The sequence below is a fragment of the Artemia franciscana genome, chromosome 4, assembly GCF_032884065.1.
Source record: "Artemia franciscana chromosome 4, ASM3288406v1, whole genome shotgun sequence".
NCBI classification, from domain to species: Eukaryota; Metazoa; Arthropoda; class Branchiopoda; order Anostraca; family Artemiidae; genus Artemia; species Artemia franciscana.
Window position 1 is genome coordinate 13,194,739 of NC_088866.1, and position 22,885 is coordinate 13,217,623.

The 22,885-nt window shown below is 37.0% G+C and overlaps 1 protein-coding gene across 1 annotated transcript; it reads left to right on the forward strand.

The window, feature by feature from the left end:
- Positions 1 to 283: 283 nt before the first annotated feature.
- LOC136026018 (uncharacterized) lies at positions 284 to 20,972 on the forward strand. The gene is made up of 2 exons (XM_065702169.1): positions 284 to 423; positions 18,334 to 20,972. Exon 2 carries the CDS (start codon positions 18,337 to 18,339, stop codon positions 20,851 to 20,853), a length of 2,517 nt encoding a protein of 838 aa, XP_065558241.1. The 5' UTR covers positions 284 to 423; positions 18,334 to 18,336; the 3' UTR covers positions 20,854 to 20,972.
- Positions 20,973 to 22,885: the final 1,913 nt, after the last annotated feature.

Consider the following 22,885-nt stretch of genomic DNA (forward strand, 5'->3'; position numbering starts at 1 on the left):
CAGGTGCTACCACAGCATAAATATTAAACTAGGTGGAATCATGAAGAAAGGTGTTTGAATAATGTGTCTCGAAAATCCGTAATGGAGAGCACTGGGATTTTCGCTACTGTGTAATATTTATGCTGTGATTCAGTACCGAATGTAACGTAAGTAAATTAAAACTACTGGCGTTGGGTTTTCAGGCACCTTTTTACAATAGTAGGCTAGGTAGCGGAAGTGTATCTCTTTATACTACAATTATACTCAGAAAATTTATGTTATTTTTCATATTGTCAAAGAAAGAGATTCATATAGTAAAATAAATTTCTATTTTGACAATATTTGAGGTCTTAAAATTATATGTCTTACAAAATCAAGCCTTAAGTCTGGGCCTGTGTCAAGATTGATGTGAAATTTAAATAGAAACTTCAAACATATTATAAAGTAGGCCTGAGTATTTCTTCATTTTCTTTTAGTTGTTATATATTCGAAGAGCTATACCTAGGATGATCAGGGGAAAGAACATATTATATGTAAAAAAATAAGGAATCGATTTAGAAATAACAAAATAAAGAGTGTAATGTTAGGCAAACCTAGTGTGGTAAAATTCTGGTTGATTGACTTTTGACTATCTCAGTAAGGGGTTAGGTTAGGAAAAGGAATCTTTCAGGGATGAATCTAAAGGCTAAAGTATGTCCCAGGAAGGTGTTTTGAAGTAACCAACTCCACTGCTTCTCCTTCTAGAGGGCCCTGACCTTTGATGACCTTTATAAATATGTGTGTTATAAAAGTGAAACCTTGCAAAATAAAATCTTATGCTTGAATGAAGTACAATAAAACTGTTTTCAGCTTCACAACTTTGCTCAATCCCAAATTATGAGGTTTTAAAGATATGCAAACACGTTTCCTAAATTTTGACAAAAAAACCTTTGATATGGCTCAGAATTAAACCCAAATAACAGGAATTGCATTTTCAGAAATAAAGGCAGAGAAAAGGCAACTGGTAACTGAAAATTAAGGTAAAATGTTGTTTTGTCAAAATTTCAATAGGTATTTCAGTAGGCAAATTTCAGGGCCCTCTAGAGGAAGAAGTGGAGGTGGGTACTTCAAAATATCTTCATAGGACATACTTTAGCCTTTAGACACATCCCTGAAAGTTTCATTTTCCTAACATAACCTCTTTCTGAGATAGCCAAAAGTCAATCAACTAGAATTTTACAAAAGTTACTTATAACTGTAAATTAAGGTAAAATTTTGTTTTTTTGAAATTTTCAAGAGGCCTGTCAAGTAGACATATTTCTAAGACTTATAAATCAAAATATAGAGTTAACATTGAAGCTTGGTAATATCTTACCAGTGTATACTTTTGCCCCTGGGCTCATTACTGAAAATTTCATTTCCCCTACCTAACCCCTTCCTAAGATAGCAAGTAGTAGCTAAACTAGAATTTTACAATAGACCAAACCCTGTAAATTTCATTTTCCTAACCTAAACCCTTTCTAAGATAACAAAAAGGAGCTAAACTAGAATTTTACCTGGGTCTACTACCTCCACTACTTCTCCCTCTAGAGGGCAATGATCTTGAACCTAGAATTACTAAGATTTCTAGAAATTGATCTCAGTATACATAGTCAGTCAATCTGTCAAGTAGGCAAACTTATATTATTTAGAAATCATAAGATACTTAACATGGAAGCTTGGCAATACCTTCCTAGAGTATAATTTAGGCCCTGGACTCATTATTGAAAGTTTCATTTTCTATCCTTACCCCTTTCTAAGATAGCAAGGAGTACCTAAACTAGAATATTACTTTGAATCCAAAAATGACATTAATTTTCATTGCAAATTTAATTTCAAGCCCTCTATGGACCCTCAAAGATGATGCAATTTCTCTTATTTTAGATGTGGCTCATATACCAGTATTAGTGTAAATCTTGTCAAAACTGGTTTACCTATATTTTGAATTGACAGCAACAAAATCAGGAATCAATAAATGCATAGGAAATGTGGCTCTATATTTGAGTATGGCCCATATCTATAGTATGGGCTCTGTATTTGGGTAAGGTTGAAAGGCTAGGCTAAAATTGAATTTGTAATGGAATTTAATGTCATATTTGGATTCAGGATGAAATTCTATTTATGGAGGTAATTTTATGAACACAGCTATATAAGCTGTATCTGAAATAAGAGACAAAATAGGTATCATCTTTCAGGGTCTGTAAAGGGGTTAAAATTAGATTTACAACAGAAATGAATATCATATTCAGATTCAAGATGAAATTCTGATCATAAATATAAGATTGTTTCTTGGCTATCTGACTATTCTGTTAATACATACCTTTACCCTATGGGCAATCACTCTATTAGAGAAATAATAGTAATATAATCAAAATGCACCTATTATAATGTAACAATTCCACATTCAATGAGCAATTCCAATTCAAAGCATTTTGTAGGGCTTGTATTTTAAATGTGTGTTTACTCTACAACAAACTTTGCTGTTTTATAACAATAGCACTGGACTTGTTGGGAACTTTCTGAATTTGAGCTGCCATAGAGACAAAGACAAAGCTGTGCTTTTCATTGCAGAAAATGCTTTTACTTCAAAGCAAGTGCTAGGTTACCTGTATATTTCTAATAATTTAGGCTACTTACCAAAACACATACTACTTATCCACTATACATCTATATTTCACAGATGATAGTATCAGTAGAATTAATTAATACAACTTACAGAGTTTGACATATGTTTTAATTTTAAATAGCACAATTTTACAAGATTAATGTCTTCAACTCTGTTGTTTCTAAAATTTTATAATATCAGGTGCTACTGATCTACTAAGGTAAATATTTACCCTATAATTAAAATACAAGTAAATAAAAAAACTCTCTTTGGGGGAGTTGGGGGGTGTGTGTGCATTAATTTTGAAAAGTTAGAAAAATAAGACATTTTTAACTTATGAACAAGTGATCAGATCTTAATGAAATTTGATATTTAGAAGTTCCTTGTGAATCCTCTTGTTTTAGATCCTGACCAGATCCAGTGTCATTGGGGGGAGGGGGACTGGAAATCTTGGAAAACCCTTAAAGTGGAGAGATAGGTATGACACTTGGTAGGAAGATTAAGCACAAGTCCTAGGAACATGATTGACATAACCAGACCAGATCTGCTCTCTTTGGGGGAGTTGATGGGGGGACCTAATTCAGTAATTCAGAAAAATTAGAAAAAATCATGTATTTTTAACTTATAAATGGGTGATTGGATCTTAATGAAATTTGATATTTAGAAGGACCTTGTGTCATAGAGCTCTTATATTAAATCCTGACTGGATCTGGTGACATTGGAGGGAGTTGGAGAAGATAACCAGAAATCCTGGAAAATGCTTAGAGTGGAGAAATTGTGACAATACTTTGTGAGAAGAATAAGCACAAGTACTAAATTCGTGATTGGCATGACAAGACCAGATTGGCTCTCTTTGGGGGAGTTGGGGTGGGGTGTTAATTTGGAAAAAATAGAAAAATAAGGTATTTTTAACTTGTGAACAAGTGATCAGATCTTAATGAAATTTGATGTCTAGAAGGAACTTGTAACTCCGACCTCTTATTTTAAACTCTGACTGGATCCAGTGTCATTTAGGGGAAGTTGGGGGGTGGGGGAGAACTGGAAATCTTGGAAAACCCTTAGAGTAGAGAGATTGGGATGAATCCTGGTGGGAAGATTAAGCACAAGTCCTAAAAATGTGATTGATATAAGCAGACCAGATCTGCTTTCTTTGGGGGAGTTGGTGTGGGGTGGACCTAATTAAGTAATTCTGAAAAATTAGAAAAAATTGAGGTATTTTTAACTTACAAATGGGTGATTGGATCTTAATGAAATTTGATATTTAGAAGGACCTCGTGTCTCAGAGCTCTTATTCTAAATCCTGACAGGATCCACTGAAATTGGGGGGATTTGGATGGGGAAATCAGAAATATTGGAAAACACTTAGTGTGGAGAAATTGTAATGAAACTTGGTGGGAAGAAACTCATGGCTCTTGGCTCTTCTGACCTTGTCACAAGTGCCATATGAGCTCTTGGCTCTTGTTATTAGAGTACATTTCTAGTAATAGTATATATATTTTTCTACAAACTTCTTTTCTTTTTTTAAAGTTTAGAGTTTGAAGTTGCAGCTTGAATAAGGATGGAAGTTTCAGTTTGAATAAAAACAAACTTAAAATTAATTAAAACAGCAACACCTTAAGAAATTTATAAAAAAAAAATTGTGTATATTTACCTTGATTTATCAGCAGTCAACCCAACCAATCTTGGACCACACTGTGGTTGTTTTTTATGGATATCAAAGTCCTCTGCTCACAAGAGTACAGATGGTTTGGTATTATAATTTCCTTTTGTTAGGATTAAAACTTATTCCAATAGGCAATGCATTGAACACCCTCCAAAAAAGTCCACCTGAACCCTACCCCAAATGCTACCAAAATTCTTCCACGTATGTCCCATCTTGACTGGTCATGCTCACTCTCAAAGCTTGAAAAAAGGAGGACTTATAAGCTATATATTTCCTGTATCCCCAAAGTTCCTGATTTCGTCATCTATTATTTATTTCTTCATTTTAGACAAAAAAGGGTAAGCTGTGATGGGTCAAATTCAATAGATAAGACAATAGATGAGGTGTGGGCGTTTGTCATTATCAGTGATGAAAATGACTTTCAAGAGGTCTTTTCTAGGAGCTCTAAAAAAGGAAAACAAATCTCCCCAATCAAAAAAATTCCCCTCCCCTTGCACCAACTCCTCCTTCACAAAACCTTGGAATATACTTAAAAATTTCTCCTGATACCCCCTTGAGACAAATAAGATAAATCTAATAAGGGCTGCAATTTTCAAGTTGTTGAAACCAATGTTTTCTTTGAATATTAACCATGATGGATATTTGCTAATAGGTGTCCAAGATTCTAAATCAGCAGAGATTCTACTTAACTTAAAAACATTAATGTTCCATTAACGTCTGCTCTATGGACCCCAAACCACTACCAAACTAAAATAGTTGTGCATAACATCCCTCCAGAAATTCCGTTTTAGGAGCTAAAAGAAGGGCTCTCTGACAGAACTGGTAACACAATCCCAGTTGCAGATGTCACCCAACTGGGCAAACCACACATTAATGACCAAAAGTCAAACTCTTTCTTATTCACACTTAGAAAAAAACAACAACAATATCCTAGGACAGATATTCCTTTTTGGACAAAAAACCACACAAGCCCTACAAGCCAAAACCAGTTCAGTGCCAAAAATGTCTAAAACTAGGACACATGAAAAACAAATGCAGTGAAATCTTACAAACCCGCAGTAATTAAACTATTTAATTGAGAAAGAGCATAAAGAAGGTATTAAGCTGTATAGCCTATTCACTTTTGTACTAGCTAAATTATGTTTTGAATTGCAAATTTACCTTTTATATGATATAAGTGATATAAGTAAGTATTGATAATTGTTTTAGAGTAAGCCTACTTTTCAGGCATTTGGTAACTATTTTCTTCTGAAGAAAAATAAACAACAAGTTATCCCTGAATGTGCTCATAATGATTTAAAAGGGAATTGATTAGTGTATCTATAACGGGCATATTAGATGCATGAAATAGCGTATTTATGCTCTTGCTAGGTAATCAATAAAAAAAAAAATTTCTGAAAAAAATTTTTTTCTTTAAAGAAAAGTAAAGGTCATATTTAACTTAAAATTGGAAGAAATAGAAACCTACGATAACTCAAACTCAAAGCGACCAGAAATTACTTTTGAAGAATAAATGAAAACCGTAAGCAAATAGAAGTTATATAAACAATCATAGCAAAGACAAGAGCTAAGAGCTCATATGGCACTTGTGACGAGGCCAGACGAGCCAAGAGCTCACATGGTATGAGCTCTAGCAAAATTCTAAGAATCAATAGATTGATTTAAAAGGAAAATCGGAGGCTTAATACCGGTCAGGATTTAAAATAGTAGCTCTGAGTCACAAGGTCCTTCTAAATATCAAAATTCACTAAGATCCAATCACGCACTCGTAAGTTATAAATACTTCCCTTTTTCTACTTTTTCCTCTCCCTTCAGCCCCCAGATGGTCTAATTGGGGAAAACGACTTTATCAAGTCAATTTGTGCAGCTTCCGGACACGCCTACCAATTTCCATCATCCTAGCACACCCAGAACCACCTAACTCGCCAAAGCACTGAACCCGACGCCCTAACTCCCCTAAAGAGAGTGGATCCAGTACGGTTACATCAATCACATATCTAGTACATTTGCGTATTCTACCCACCAAGTTTCATCCCAATTTCTCTACTCTAAGAGTTTTCCAAGATTTTCGGTTTCCCCCTCCAACTCCCCCAATGTCAACAGATCTGGTCAGGATTTGAAATAAGAGCTGTGAGACATGAGTTCCTTCTAAATATCAAATTTCATTAAGATATGGTCACCCGTTCTTAAGTTAAAAATTCCTGGATTTTTTAATTTTTCCAAATCAACACCTCCCCCAGCTCCTTCAAAGTGAACATATCCGTTCCAATTGTGTCAATCACGTATCTATAACTTGTGCTTATTTTTCCCATCAAGTTTCATCCCAATCTCTCCACTCTAAGCGTTTTCCTAGATTTCTATTTCCCCCTCCAGCTCCCAATGTCCTCGGATCTGATTCGAATTGAAAATGGAGCATCTGAGACATAAGATTCTTCCGTATATCAAGTTTAATTAAGATCCGATCACCCATTCGTAAGACAAAGATACCTCAATTTTCACGTTTTACAAGAATTCCGGTTTCCCCCTCCAACCCCCCCCCCCAATGTCTCCGGATCTGGTCGGAGTTCAAAATAAAAGCTCTAAAGCACAAGATCCTTCTAAATCTCAAATTTTATTAAGATCTGATCACCCATTTGTAAGTTACAAATACCTCAGTTTTCTAATTTTACCGAATTACCCCCTCCCCCCAATTCCACCAAAGAGGGCGGATCCAGTCCGGTTATATCAGTCACGTATCTTGGACATGTTTTTATTCCTCTTACCAAGTTTCATCCTAATCTCTCCGCTTTAAGTATTTTCCAAGATTCCCCCCCCCCAATGACACTGGATCCGGTCTGGATTTAAAATGAGAGATCTGAGTTACGAGGTCCTTCTAAATATGAAATTTCATTAAAATACGATCACTCCTTCGTAAGTTAAAAATACCTCATTTTTTCTAATTTTTCAGAATTAACCCTCCCCCCCCATCTCCCCCAAATAGAGCGGATCTGTTCCGGTTATGTCAATCACGTATCTAGGACATCTGCTTATTTTTCACACCAAGTTTCATCCCGATCCCTCCTCTAAGCATTTTCCAAGATTTTAGCCCCCCCCCCAACTCCCCCTTATGTCACTGGATCCAGAGCGGATCCTTTCCGGTTATGTCAGTCACGTATCTTGGACTTGTTTTTATTCTTCCCACCAAATTTCATCCTGGTCTCTCTGCTTAAGTGTTTCCAAGATTTCTGGCTCCCCCCCAACTCCCCATCCTTAATGACTCCGGGTCCGGTCGGGATTTAAAGTAAGAGATCTGAGTTATGAGGTCCTTCTAAATAGGAAATTTCATTAAGATCCGATCACTCCTTCATAAGTTAAAAATACCTCATTTTTTCTAATTTTTCAGAATTAACCCACCTCCCCCCAACTCCCCCAAACAAAGCAGATCCGTTCCGGTTATGTCAATCACGTATCTAGGACTTGTGCTTATTTTTATTGTTCACACCATCGCATCCAGCATATCAGAGAACCCTATTGTAGAAGTTTTAAGCTCTTATCTACAAAAATGTGGAACTTAGTATCAAACAGTTCGTGGTAACGAACTGTAGTAAGGAGCGACCCGGCTCAATAGTAAACGAAACTCTAAAAACGGAATTTCCATGCTAAAAGATATATCAAAAGAATTGGATTTTTATGCTGATTTTAAATATATAAGTTTCATCAAATTTAGTCTTTGTCATCAAAAGTTACGAGCCTGAGAAAATTTGTCTTATTTTGGAAAATAGGGGGTAACACCCCCTAAAAGTAACTTAACGAAAATCACACCATCGCATTCAGCATATCAGAGAACCCTATAGAAAAAATATTTTCAAAGTCCAATCTAAAAAAAATGTGGAATTTCGTATTTTTTGCCAGAAGACAAATCACGGGTGCGTGTTTATTTGTTTGTTTTTTTTCCCCAGGGGTCATCGTATCGACCAAGTGGTTTTAGAGTGTTGCAAGAGGGCTCATTCTAACGGCAATTAAAAGTTCTAGTGCCCTTTTTAAGTGACCAAAAAATTGGAGGGCATCTAGGCCCCCTCCCACGCTCATTTTTTACCAAAGTTAATGGATCAAAATTTTGAGATAGCCATTTTTTTCTGCATAGTCGAAAACCATAATAACTCTGTCTTTGGGGATGACTTACACCCCACAGTCCCTGGGGGAGGGGCTGCAAGTTACAAACTTTGACCAATATTTACATACAGTAATGGTTACTGGGAAGTGTGCCGACGTTATCAGGGGGATTTTTTTGGTTTGGGTGTGGGGTTCAGGGGAGGGGGCTATATGGGAGGATCTTTCCTTGGAGGAATATTTCATGGGGGAAGAGAAATTCAATGAAAAGGGCGCAGGATTTTCTAGCATTATTATTAAAAAAAACAACAATGAAAATATAAACATGAAAAAGTTTTTTCAATTGAAAGTAAGGAGAAGCATTAAAACTTAAAACGAACAGAGATTATTACGCATTTGAGGGGTTCTAAAAATACTTTAGCATAAAGAGCGAGGTATTTAGGAGGAGATAAATACTTCGCTCTTTATGCTAAAAAATTTTTAAGTAATTTCAACTATTTATTCTACGGCCTTTCTGATTCAGGGGTCATTCTTAAAGAATTGGGACAAAACAAGATTTAGTATGAAGAGCGAGATATTAACGAGGGGACCAACCCCCTCATATATATAATCAAAAATATAAGAATATGAAAGTTTGTTACGTAAGTTAATTCTTAAGTTACGTATATTTTTTACTAATAAAAACGTTCGTTAAAAATTAAAAGATGTAGTTGCCTTTTTAAGTAACCAAAAAATTGGAGGGCAACTAGGCCTCCTCCCCCACCCCTTATTTCTCAAAATCGTCTGATCAAAACTAAGAGAAAGCCATTTAGCCAAAAAAAGAATTAATATGCAAATTTCATTTTAATAATTTATGTACGCAGAGCCAAAATCAGACATGCATTAATTCAAAAACTTTCAGAAATTAAATATAAAAAAACAAGTTTTCTGAAATGAAAGTAATGAGCGACATTAAAACTTAAAACGAACAGAAATTACTCCGTATATGAAAGGGGCTTTTCCTCCTCGACACCCCGCTCCTTGCGCTAAAGTTTGATTCTTTCTTGCAACTTTACTTTTTAAAACAATAAAAAACTTTAGCGCAAGGAGCGGGGTGTCGAGGAGGAAAAGCCCCTTTCATATACGGAGTAATTTCTGTTCGTTTTAAGTTTTAATGTCGCTCCTTACTTTCATTTCAGAAAACTTGTTTTTTATATTTAATTTTTTGCCAGAAGATCAGTCACGGGTGCGTGTTTATTTGTTTGTTTTTTTTTCTTCAGGGGTGATTGTATCGACTAAGTGGTCCTAGAATGTCATGAGAGGGCTTATTCTAACGGAAATTAAAAGTTCTAGTGCCCTTGTTAAGTGACCCAAAAAATTGGAGGGCACCTAGGTCCCCTCCCACGCTCATTTTTTCCCAAAGTAAACGGATCAAAATTTTGAGATAGCCATTTTGTTCAGCATAGTCGAAAAACATAATAACTATGTCTTTGGGGCTCACTTACTCCCCCATAGTCCCCAGGGGAGGGAGTGCAAGTTACAAACTCTGACCAGCGTTTACATACAGAAAAGATTATTTGGAAGTGTACAGACCTTTTCAGGATGATTTTTGGTTGGGGGGGTTGAGGGGAGGGGGCTACGTGGGAGGATCTTTCCTTGGAGGAATTTGTCATGGGAGAAGAGAAATTCCATGACCCTTCATGGAATTTCTGGCGCAGGATTTCTGGCGCATTAAAAAAAAAACAATGAAAAAATAAATATGAAGTAGTTTTTTCAACTGAAAGTAAGGACCAGCATTAAAACTACAAACGAACAGAGATTATTACGTATATGGGGGGCCCATCTCTTCCTGAATAGCTCGCTCTTTACGCTAAAGTATTTTAGTAATTTCAACTATTTATTCTGGAGCCTTTTTTGTGATTCAGGGGTCAATCTTAAACAATTGGGACAAAATTAAAGATTAAGTGTAAAGAGTGAGGTGTTAACGAGAAGGCAAACCCCCTCATATAAATAATAAAAATATACGAATATAGAAGATCGTTACGTAAGTTAATTTGTAAGTTATGTATATTTTTTACTAATAAAGACGTTCGTTAAAAATTAAAAATCCTAGTTTTTAAGTAACCGAAAAATTGATGGGCAACTAGGCCTCCTCTCCCACCCTTTTTCACAAAATCGTCTGATCAAAATTAAGAGAAAGCCATTTAGCAAAAAAAAATTAATACGCAAATTTCGTTTTAATTATTCATTTGCGGGGAGCCTAAATAAAAAATATGTATTAATTAAAAAACGTTCAGAAATTAAATAAAAAACAAGTTTTTTTAACTGAAAGTAAGGAGCGACATTAAAACTTAAAATGGACAGAAATTATTCAGTGCATGAAAGGGGCTGGGGCTGTTCCTCCCTCTACGTCCCGCTCTTGACGCTAAAGTTATTTACTGTTTGATAAAGTAAAATTGAGAGAAAGATAAACTTTAGATTAAAGAGCGGGACGTTGAGGGAGGAACAGCCCCTTTCATACACGGAGTAATTTCTGTTCGTTTTAAGTTTTAATGTCGCTCCTTACTTTCAGTTAAAAAAACTTGTTTTTTTTAATTTAATTAATATGAATGAATCAATCAGTCTTAAAACGATTGAAGCTTAAATCAAATATCCAACTTAAATTTAAAACAAACCAAAATATTTCTCTACTGCAGTATCAATGAAACCCACATTGAACAGGAAGTTAATAAACAATCATAGCAAAGAAACAAACAATAACCAAACAGTTCGTGGTAACAAACTATAGTAAGGAGCGACCCGGCTCACTAGTAAACGAAACTCTAAAAAACGGAATTTTCATCAAAAGAATCAGATTTTATGCTGATTTTAAATATATAAGTTTCATTAAGTTTAGTCTTACTCATCAAAAGTTACGAGCCAGAGAAAATTTGCCTTGTTTTGGAAAATAGGGGGAAACCCCCCTAAAAGTAATAGGATCTTAACGAAAATCACACCATCGCATTCAGCGTATTAGAGAACCTTACTATAGTAGTTTCAAGTTCCTATCTACAAACAGGTGGAACTTAGCATTTTTTGCCAGAGGACTGAACACGGATGCGTGTTTGTTTGTTTGTTTGTTTTTATGGCACTTGGTATTAACCAAGTGACATATAGCAATCGCAAATTCTGTCGGTCTGTCGGTCCCAGTTCTAATCGTTCAAATCGTTTTCCCGATTTGACCATCTGGGGTGGGGGGAGTGGGGGGCCCGTTAATTCGGACAAAAATAGAAAAAATGAAGTATTTTTAACTTACGAACTGTTGATCAGATCTTAATGAAATTTGATGTTTGGAAGGATATCGTGTCTCAGAGCTGTTATTTGAAATCCCGACCGGATCTGGTGACATTGGGGGGAGTTGGGAGGGGGAAACCTAAAATCTTGGAAAACTCTTAGAGTGGAGGGATTGGGATGAAACTTGGTGGGAAAAATAAGCACAAGTCCTAGTTACATGATTGACATAACCGGAACGGATCCGCTCTCTTTGGGGTATTTGGGGGGGGGGTAATTCTGAAAAATTAGAAAAAATGAGTTATTTTTAACTTACGAAAGGGTGATCGGATCTCAATGAAATTCGATATTTAGAAGGATATCGTGTCTCAAAGCTCTTATTTTAAATCCCGACCGGATCTGGTGACATTGGGGGGGGGTGTTTGGGGGGAACCTAAATCATGGAAAACGCTTAGATTGGAGGGATTGGGATAAAACTTGGTGGGAAAAATAAGCAGAAGTCTTAGAAACGTGATTGACATAATTGGAACGGATCCGCTCTATTGGTGGGGGGGGGGTTAATTCTGTAAAATTAGAAAAAAATTGACGTATTCTAACTTACGAAGGAGTGATCAGATCTACATGAAACTTCATATTTAAAAGGACCTTGTAACTCAGATCTCCTATTTTAAATCTCAACAGGATCCAACGTCATTGGGGGGGCAGTTGGGGGGACCGGAAATCTTAGAAAATACTTAAAGCGGAGAGATCAGGATGAAACTGGATGGGACGAATAAAAACCTGTCTAAGATACTTACTGACATAACTGGACCGAATGTGCTCTCTTTGGTGGAGTTTGGGGAGGGGGGTAATTCGGAAAAATGAGGCATTTGTAACTTACGAACAGGTGACCAGATCTTAATGAAATTTGATATTTAGAAGGATCTTGTGCTTTAAAGCTCTAATTTTAAATTCCAACCAGATCTTGTGACATCGGGGGGAGTTGGAGGGGGAAGCCGGAATTCTTGGAAAACGTGAAAATTGGGGTATTTTTATCTTACAAATAGGTGACCGGATCTTAATGAAACTTGATATATATTTAAAGGATCTTATGTCTCAGATGCTCCATTTTCGATCGAATTGGATCAGGGGACATAGGGGGCTAGAGGAGGGAAACAGTAATCTTGGAAAACGCTTAGAGTGAAGGAGGTTGGAGGAGAGAAACAGAAATCTTGGAAAACGCTTAGATTGGAGAGATCGGGATGAAACTTGATAGGAAGAATAAGCACAAGTTCTAGATACGTGATTGACATAATTGGAACGGATCGGTTGTCTTTGGAGGAGCTGGAAGGGGTGTTAACTTGGAAAAATTAGAAAAACTGAGGTATTTTTAACTTAAGAACGGGTCACCGGATCTTAATGAAATTTTTTATTTAGAAGGAATCCGTGTCTCAGAGCTTTTATTTCAAATCCCGACCAGATCTGTTGACATTGGGGGGGAGTTGGAGGGGGAAATCTCGGAAAACGCTTGGAGTGCAGGAATCGGGATGAAGCTTGGTGGATAGAATAAGCAAGTGTCCTTGATACGTGATTGATGTAACCGTACTGGATTTGCTCTCTTTGGGCGAGTTGGGGGAGGGGTTCAGTGATTTGGCGAGTTTGGTGCTTCTGGACGTGCTAGAACGATAAAAATTGCTCTGGGGTTTGTCTTTGGAGGAGCTGGAGGGGGTGTTAATTTGAAAAATTAGAAAATTTGAGTTATTTTTAACTTAAGAACGGGTGACCGGATCTTAATGAAATTTTTTATTTAGAAGGAATTCATGTCTCAGAGCTCTTATGTCAAATCCCGACCTGATCTATTGACATTGGGGGGAGTTGGAGGGGGAAATCTTGGAAAACGCTTGGAGTGCAGGAATCGGGATTAAGCTTGGTGGATAGAATAAGCAATTATCCTTAATACGTGATTGACGTAACCGTACTGGATTCGCTCTCTTGGGGGAGGGTTTCAGTGATTTGGCGAGTTTGGTGCTTCTGGACGTGCTAGGACGATGAAAATTGTTAAGCGTGTCAGGGAGCTGCACAAATTGACTTGATAAAGCCATTTTCCCAGATTCGACCATCTGGGGGGGGGCTAAAGGGAGAGGAAAAATTAAAAAAATGAGGTATATTATAACTTACGAGTGGGGGATCGGATCTTAATGAATTTTGATATTTAGAAGGACATCGTGACTCAGAGCTCTTATTCTAAATCTTGACCGGCATTAAGCCTCTGATTTTCCTTTTAAATCAATCTATTGATTCTTAGAATTTTGTTAGAGCTCATACCATATGCTCATAGCTCTTGACAGTTCTTCGCTCTTGGCTCTTAGCTCTTCTTGTGTCGTCACAAGTGCCATATGAGCTCTTACCTCTTGTTTTTTTTCCCAGGGGTGATCGTATCGACCAAGTGGTCCCAGAATGTCGCGGCAGGGCTCATTCTAACGGAAATTAAAAGTTCTAGTGCCCTTTTTAAGTGACCAAAAAAATTGGAGGGCACCTAGGCCCTCTCCTACGGTCCTTTTTTCACAAAGTCAACGGATCAAAATTTTGGGATAGCCATTTTGTTCAGCATAGTCGAAAAACATACTAACTATGTCTTTGGGGCTGACTTACTCCCCCACAGTCCCCGGGGGAGGGGTTTCAAGTTACAAACTTGACCAGTGTTTACATACAGTAATGGTTATTTGGAAGTTTTCAGACCTTTTCGGGGGGATTTTTTGGTTGGGGGTTGGGGAGGGGGGGTGAGTGGAGGGGGCGAAGTTGGATGATCTTCCTTTGGAGGAATTTGTCATGGGAGAAGAGAAATTCCATGAAGGGGGTGGAGGATTTTCTAGCACTATTAAAAAAAAAATTGTTATGAATAAGTTATTTTCCACTGAAAGTAAGGACCAGCATTAAAACTTAAAACGAACAGAGATTATTAGGCATATGGGGGGTTCATCTATTCCTAAATACCTTGCTCTTTACGCTAAAGTATTTTTAGTAATTTCAACTATTTATTCTACAGCCTTTGTCATTCAGGGGTCAATCTTAAAGAATCGGGACAAAATTAAAGCTTTAATGTAAAGGAGCGAGGTATTAACGAGGGGGGCGAATCCCCTCATATACATAATAAAATATACGAATATAGAAGTTCGTTACGTAAGTTAATTCGTAAGTTACGTATATTTTTTACTAATAAAAACGGTCGTTAAAAATTAAAAATCCTAGTTTTTAAGTAACCGAAATATTGGAGGTCAACTAGGCCTCCTCCCCCACTCTTTTTCTCAAACTCGTCTGATCAAAACTAAGAGAAAGCCATTTAGCAAAAAAAAAAAAAATAATATGCAAATTTCTGTTTTAATTATTCATTTGCAGAGAGCCAAAATCAGACATGCATTAATTCAAAAACGTTCAGAAATTAAATTAAAAAAACAAGTTTTTCAACGTGAAAGTAAGGAGCGACATTAAAACTTAAAACGAACAGAAATTACTCCGTGTATGAAAGAAGCTGTTCCCTCATCAACGTCCCGCTCTTTACGCTAAAGCTATTTACTGTTTTATAAAGTAGAATTGAGAGAAAGAGTCAAACTTTAGCGTAAAGAGCGGGACGTTGAGGAGGGAACAGCCCCTTTCATACACGGAGTAATTTCCGTTGGTTTTAAGTTTTAATGTCACTGCCGTAGTTTTAACCGTTGCTGCCGTAGTTGCCGTAAGTTTTAACCGTTCGTAAAGTGTTTTTAACTTACGAACTGTTGATCAGATCTTAATGAAATTTGATGTTTGGAAGGATATCGTGTCTCAGAGCTGTTATTTTAAATCCCGACCGGATCTGGTGACATTGGGGGGGGGGAGGAGTTGGAAGGGGGATGAAACTTGATGGTAAAAATAAGCACAAGTTCTAGATACATGATTGACATAACCGGAATGGATTTGTGGTAGGGGAGGGAGGGTTAATTCTGAAAAATTAGAAAAAATGAGGTATTTTTAACTTAAGAACGGGTGACCGGATCTTAATGAAATTTTTTATTTAGAAGGATATCGTATCTCAAAGCTCTAATTTTAAACCCGACCGGATCTGGTGACATTGGGGGGGAGTTGTGGGGGAACCTAAAATCATGGAAAACGCTTAGATTGGAGGGATCGGGATGAAACTTGGTGGGAAAAATAAGCAGAAGTCTTAGAAATGTGATTGACATAATTGGAACGGATCCGCTCTATTGGGGGGGGGGGGTGTTTAATTCTGAAAAATAGAAAAAATTGACGTATTTTTAACTTATGAAGGAGTGATCAGATCTTCCTGAAACTTCATATTCAGAAGAACCTCGTAATTCAGATCTCTTATTTAAATCTCAACTGGATCCAGCGTCATTGGGGGGGGGGGCAGTTGGGGGGACCGGAAATCTTAGAAAATACTTAAAGCGGAGAGATCAGGATGAAACTGAATGGGAAGAATAAAAACCTGTCTAAGATACCTGACTGACATAACTGGACCGGATCTGCTCTCTTTGGTGGAGTTTGGGGAGGGGGGTAATTAGGAAAAATGAGGCATTTGTAACTTACGAACAGGTGACCAGATCTTAATGAAATTTGATATTTAGAAGGATCTTGTGCTTTAAAGCTCTAATTTTAAATTCCAACCAGATCTTGTGACATTGGGGAGAGTTGGAGGGGGAAGCCGGAATTCTTGGAAAACGTGAAAATTGGGGTATTTTTATCTTACAAATAGGTGATCGGATCTTAATGAAACTTGATATATATATATATATATATATATATATATATATATATATATATATATATATATATATATATATATATATATATATATATATATATATATATATATATATATATATATATATATATATATAAAAGGATCTTATGTCTCAGGTGCTCCATTTTCGACTCGAATTGGATCAGGGGACATAGGGGGTTGGAGGAGGGAAACAGAAATCTTGGAAAACGCTGAGAGTTTAGAGATCGGGATGGAACTTGATGGGAAGAATAAGCACAATTCCTAGATACGTGATTGACATAATTGGAACGGATCTGTTCTCTTTGGAGGAGCTGGGAGGGGGGGGGTTAATTTGGAAAAATTAGAAAAATTGAGGTATTTTTGACTTACGAACGGGTGACCGGATCTTAATGAAATTTGATATTTAGAAGGAATCCATGTCTCAGAGCTCTTATTTCAAATCCCGAACAGATCTTTTGACATTGGGGGGAATTGGAGGGGGAAATCTTGGAAAACACTTGGAGTGGAGGAATCGGGATGAAGCTTGGTGGATAGAATAAGCAAATGTCCTTTATACGTGATTGACGTAACCGTACTGGATTCGCTCTCTTAGTGGGAGTTGGGAGGAGGGGTTCAGTGATTTGGCGAGTTTGGTGCTTCTGGACGTGCTAGGACGATGAAAATTGTTAGGCGTGTCAGGGAGCTGCACAAAGTGACTTGATAAAGTTGTTTTACCAGATTCGACCATCTGGGGACTAAAGGGAGAGGAAAAATTAGAAAAAATGAGGTATTTATAACTTACGATTGGGTGATCGGATCTTAATGAATTTTGATATTTAGAAGGACATCGTGATTCAGAGCTCTTATTTTAAATCCTGACCGGCATTAAGCCTCTGATTTTTCTTTTAAATCAATCTGTTGATTCTTAGAATTTTGTTAGAGCTCATACCATATGAGCTCTTGGCTCTTAGCTCTTCTTGCCTCGTCACAAGTGCTATATGAGCTCTTAGCTCTTGTTAAGTTTTAATGTCGTTTCTTACTATCAGTTAAAAAAAAATGTTTTTCTTTTATTTAATTTCTGAACATTTTTGAATTAATGCATGTTTTGATTTCGGCCCACCGAACATGAATAATTAAAACCAAATTTGCATATTATTCTTTTCTAAATGGCTTTCTCATGGTTTTGATCAGATGATTTTGACGAAAACAAGGGTGGGGGAGGAGGCCTAGTTGCCCTCCAATTTTTGGTTACTTGAAAATGCAACTAGATTTTTAATTTTTTTAACGAACATTTTTGTTAGTAATAAACATTATTTACGTAACGAACTTCTATATTTGTATATTTTTATTATATATATGAGGGTATTTGCCCCCTCGTCAGTATCTCACTCTTTACACTTAAACTTGAATTTATCCCAAATCTTTAGGAATGACCCTTGAATCACAAAGGCCGTAGAATAATTATTTGAAATTACTAAAAATAGTTTAGCGTAAAGGCCAAGGTTATATTAATATTTTAAAGTTCATTTATTTCATTTATATATGTTGATTTATTTCATTTATGTAATATTTTATGAAATTCATACATTATTTAGCCTATGTCATTAGGCTACTCGGAATGTAAGATTTTGTACTTATGCCTGTTTTCTTCAGCTATGCAGAGTTAAGGTTTAAGATACTCATCAGGTTTGAAATTGCCAGTTTTCTCCAAAAGTAAAGCTGAGGTGTGTATAATTTGTTTCCATAATCTGATGCAGGAATGATCTCTTTATCATTGGTGCTATCATAGGGAGGGGGGTGGCGTAGTTTCGGTATTTTTACCACTTCGTTAAAATAATAAGTTTTGAAGAAAGTGACATATTGGGCAATATAAGCTTTGTTATACCTTTTTCCCTGTCAGGATTTTCATTTCTGGCTTGTAATTTAGCCTTTTTGCCTGCTTTTCTTCATTTTTCTGTTTTGTTTTGCATTTGATAGTAATGTATTTTGTTTCAGATCATGGAGCCTTTTAGTGAGCAGAAATTGGAGAAACGGCTTCAAAATTTGAAAGATACTCAAGAAAGTATTCAATCACTATCTGGCTGGTGTCTTCAATATAAAACTCATGCCCCAAGCATTGTTAAACAATGGCTAAAGGCTATACGTAAAGCCAAGGTTCCACAGAGGTTGGCTCTGCTATATCTTGCCAACGATGTATTGCAACACAGTCGTCGGAAGCAATTGACTGGTTTTCTTACAAGTTGGTATCATGCACTGAATGAGGTTCTTCCAGTTGTTAGAGATGAGAAAATTGAAAAACCTATGTCTAGAATGCTTTCTATCTGGGAGGAAAGGCAAGTTTATCAACCCGACGAAATAAAGGATTTGAAAAACTTGCTAGTTGAAACGGAGAAAAATGAAGCTCCTATTGACTACGAACCTTCAGTTCTTTTTAAAAGACTTCCTGAATTTCAAGAGATTGAACAGGAGACTGATAGGCTTCAAAAGAATTTGAATGAAGCCCCTATTAATATTTCCTTAGATGTGGATAATTTGAGATCTGTTATAAAGGAAAAGGGACAATCACACAAAGTTTTAGATGATTTGAACAGTTCCATAAAGTGTATGGAGAGTGTAGTGAAAGCTTTAGATATAGAAATGGGAAAGAGAGTTATGATCATATCCTTGCTGAAAAAGGCAAATTCATTTTATAACCATCAAAAATCAGAAGCAAAAGTAGTATGTACTGCATATAAAAGCTTTGCGCATCGTGTTAAATTAGTGAAGCTAGAAGTTGAAAAGAAGTTGGAATCAGTAAAAGTAACATCTGAATTGCCAGCAATACCACCTGAGCCTGTAAAAGAGTCCTTGGAATCCAGGCTACTTGCTATGAATGATATTATGGAAACTAAAGCAACATCCGCAAAAGAAATGGAAGAAGTTATTCCTCCTACCTTTGAAACTACACCTCCTGAACCTTCAGAACCATTCCCCTTTTTCCCAAGTTTGCTATCAAACTTGGACCCAAATATATTTAATATTTTAAGCACGGCTGCTTCTGGCGCTCCCCCACCACCGCCTGTATCTGTAGCTGATGCATCTACACTTGACAATTCGGTTGATTTTTATGCTACAAATTATTTTCAACCTAACTATGAAGAAAAGACTGAAGAGATATATGATCCCACTGATGCCACATATGATTTCTCTGAAGAAATGCAAGAGCTTGATTTTTTGGATGGTGATACAGATATGAGACAGAGGTCAGGCAGCAGAAAAGATAATATAAATACAAGTAATCTCATTGCTTTAACCTCTCGTGGAGACGATAGTCCAGAAAGATTGCTTAATACTCTAGATATACCTGCTTTGACCAATTTGAAACAGAAACTGAGAAATGCTTTGAAACAAGAAGCTGGTGATACTGATTTTGGCGAGCTTGATATGGATCTCTCTGATGACGAAAATGGAGGAAAACTCTACACCCCACCATTGCCTCCTCTTCCACCTCACAATATAACTGATTCAGTCAAAGACGTGGATTTTCGAACTCAAGCCTCTGATATTGATGTAGATGATAGAGTCAAAGACTGTGATTTCAGAGACACAGTTAATGTAACTTTTACTGCACCATCGTATGACAATAAATTTCCGGGTTTAGACTTAGACTTTATGCCCACTGAATCACTGGGTGATGTAGATTTCCGATTTTCGAATTTGCAGTCTCAACAGGATTATCCTCAGCCGCAAGATGTTCAGCAAACTGTCAAGTTTGATTTTCAAAGTATTTTAAACCAGCCTCCTCCTGTGAGTAAGTGGCAAGAAAGCTCTGAGACCAGATTTGAAGGTGAAAGCTATTTCCCTGGATTTCAAAAAAATACAGAAAGGGAGAATCAGCTCAACTCCTTCATTAAGGCGTCAGAGATAAGATCTACTCAAAATTCAGATCAGAATGTTGAGCCTAATGTGGAAAATATTGCAGTTCAAGCTGGGTTCAGATGCGAGTGGCAAGAAAAATCTGGGCAAGGTGAAGAACCTATTGGCCTTTTCCCTAATTCTAGTCAAGGCGAACGACCCAATACACCCTCTACACCCAAGTTTGCTGTCATAGGGACAGAGCAGCCTTCTGAATATAATTTTCTTATCACTCCGGACCAGTCTGCCGTTGAAAATACGTGGCAAGAGAAACCGAACCATAACCTAGAAATTGAAAATATTCCCGATTCTCACGATATTATGACATGTGAAAACTATCCTCATACATCAAGTTGCATAAGCAGCGTTCAGATACAGCCCCAAGGCCCATTTGAACCAAGGATCTATGCCACTGAATTGAAACCTCGATTTCCACCTAGTGGGTTGGATCAAAGGTGGCGTGCAAATGCAGAAATTCGTTCTTCAGTGAATTTCCAGCCTAGGCCTGGATTTAGATATACCCCTCCTAGAGTAAGGCATGATTTCAATTCACCGTACTTCCGTGGGAATTTTCCTCGTCCCCGTCGGTATCCAAGAGGCATGAGAAACCCGTACCCTTAACTGGCGTTTTAGGATGTTCAAAGTTAAGTATCAATACTGTGGCTAATATATAAGTGCTGTGTTATGTTTTTTCCATTGTTGACATTCATAATTAAACTATATTATATTGTGTTCAATAAGTTTTAACTGTGAGAATTGCCCTTTTCCTTTCTTTTTTTAATTACTGCTGTTTTGCTAGGTTTTAGAAGTGTAAAATAGTTTAATTAGAATAGCATCGAGAATGTTTTGCAATTATGACTTCTCTTTCCATTTCCGCTTATACTCGTCATGTCTTTTTTTTTATCCGGATTTACTAAGAAGTAAAAAATGTCTTACGCACATTGACTTTCCGTTTTAAATTAAATGACAATATCGAAATATATAAATAATGTGTATTAATTCAGATTGCGAATATAAGAAACTAAAAAATAACAAACGAATATTTGACTTCGCCTACGAATTTTTTTTTACTTACTTACTAAACCTTGTTCTTCCTATGGCGTCTGGCGCTTAAGGTGACAACATTGCTTCTCCACAATGACCACTGAAGAGCTTGTGGTCATAGTTTTTCAAAGATGTTCCCGCCAATGTTACACCATTCTCTGGATGTCGGCTAAGTGTTGCTTTCTGTGGTCTGCACCTCACAATCTCTGTGGGGGGGGGCAGACATCTTAGGGAGCCCCACATCACAGATGCGGACTATTTAGCCTCAATACCGCCATCGACTTAGGATCACCTGGGCTATCAAATGTTGTTTTTTTTTCTCTGACATATTATGGTTTTCAAAATTCTGTCAGCCTAGTCGATTCCCAGAATGGGCTGAAGGCAATTATTTTCGAAAACTTGTGTTTGTTTCTCGAGCTGTTTTATCATTATCCATTCCTCACATCCGTAAATTAATAAAGAGAGGATGTTGCTATTTAGTAGCTGGAGCTTGAGTTTTAAAGATTATGTAGAGTTTTTTGAGACTTTTCTTAGCTTGGTTAAAGCATTGCCTGTATCAGCAACGCATGTTGCAACTGTACTCCACGCTTCCAGCGTTGTATCTACGCTATTGCACATGACTTTGGTCTTTGGAGTACTGATTGACAATTTCACTCTTCCGGCTATGTCTGATAGTTCCATGATGTTGTGCTGCAAGTCTAATCTTAGATGAAAAAGTAGCGCAATGTCATCAGAAAAATTACCATCAAAGATAATGCGACTCTCGCTCAATTGAATCCCCCCAACAAAGTGACATTACCAACGAATGTAGTCAATGAGAATCGTGAAGAGCACAGAACTGAGGATACAGCCTTGTCATACAATGGGGTGGATCTGAAACCATTCTATAATAACTCCATCGTCGGTTCGCACAGCAGTCAGCTGGTGATTATATAAAGCAACAATAATTATAATATTTTTAACTGGTGTCCCGTAATGTCGCATTCTCCATAGGGAATCTCTGTGGACAGAATCGAAAGCTTTCAAGAAGTCGTTTTTTACATTTCAGTTTGCCACTCGTTGCATTCTTCAATTAGTACTCTTAAACTGATAATCAGATCAGCACAAGGTCTGCCTGACCGTAACCCTTGTTGTTCATTTCTCATGATCTCGTCGATCCTCGATTGAATGTAATCCAGGAGTATTTGGCAAAGGACTTTACTTCCTGTGGATGGCAAGGTAATATCTCGCCAATTATTGCAATCAACTGTTTAACCTCTCTTAAAAGGTTTGACAATGGCCCCATCCTTCAAATCAATGGGGACACTCTCAGTTTTTCAATTCTGATTCAAGATTTCATGTAGAGGTCTCATTAGGATCAGCGGCTTTACTGCATCAGCAATTTAGGCTGTAAGTCGTTAACTCCAGCAGCTTTGCCATTTTACAGCTTTCGTAGTACAGTTCTGGCCTCCAAAATTCTAATGGATTTGGCGTTGATATCCAGCTCAAAGAGTAACGATCCAGACGGCTCTATAGGATTAGCAGGGGGAGGAATATGTATTACTCTCTAGCAATATGTTTAATTATTCTCTCGATCAGGTATCAATATCTTCTTGCCTCTGTTTCTGTT

Bases quoted from the DNA above. Each gene is read 5' to 3' on its own strand.
- LOC136026018 (XM_065702169.1), top strand. From the start codon at position 18,337: ATGGAGCCTTTTAGTGAGCAGAAATTGGAGAAACGGCTTCAAAATTTG.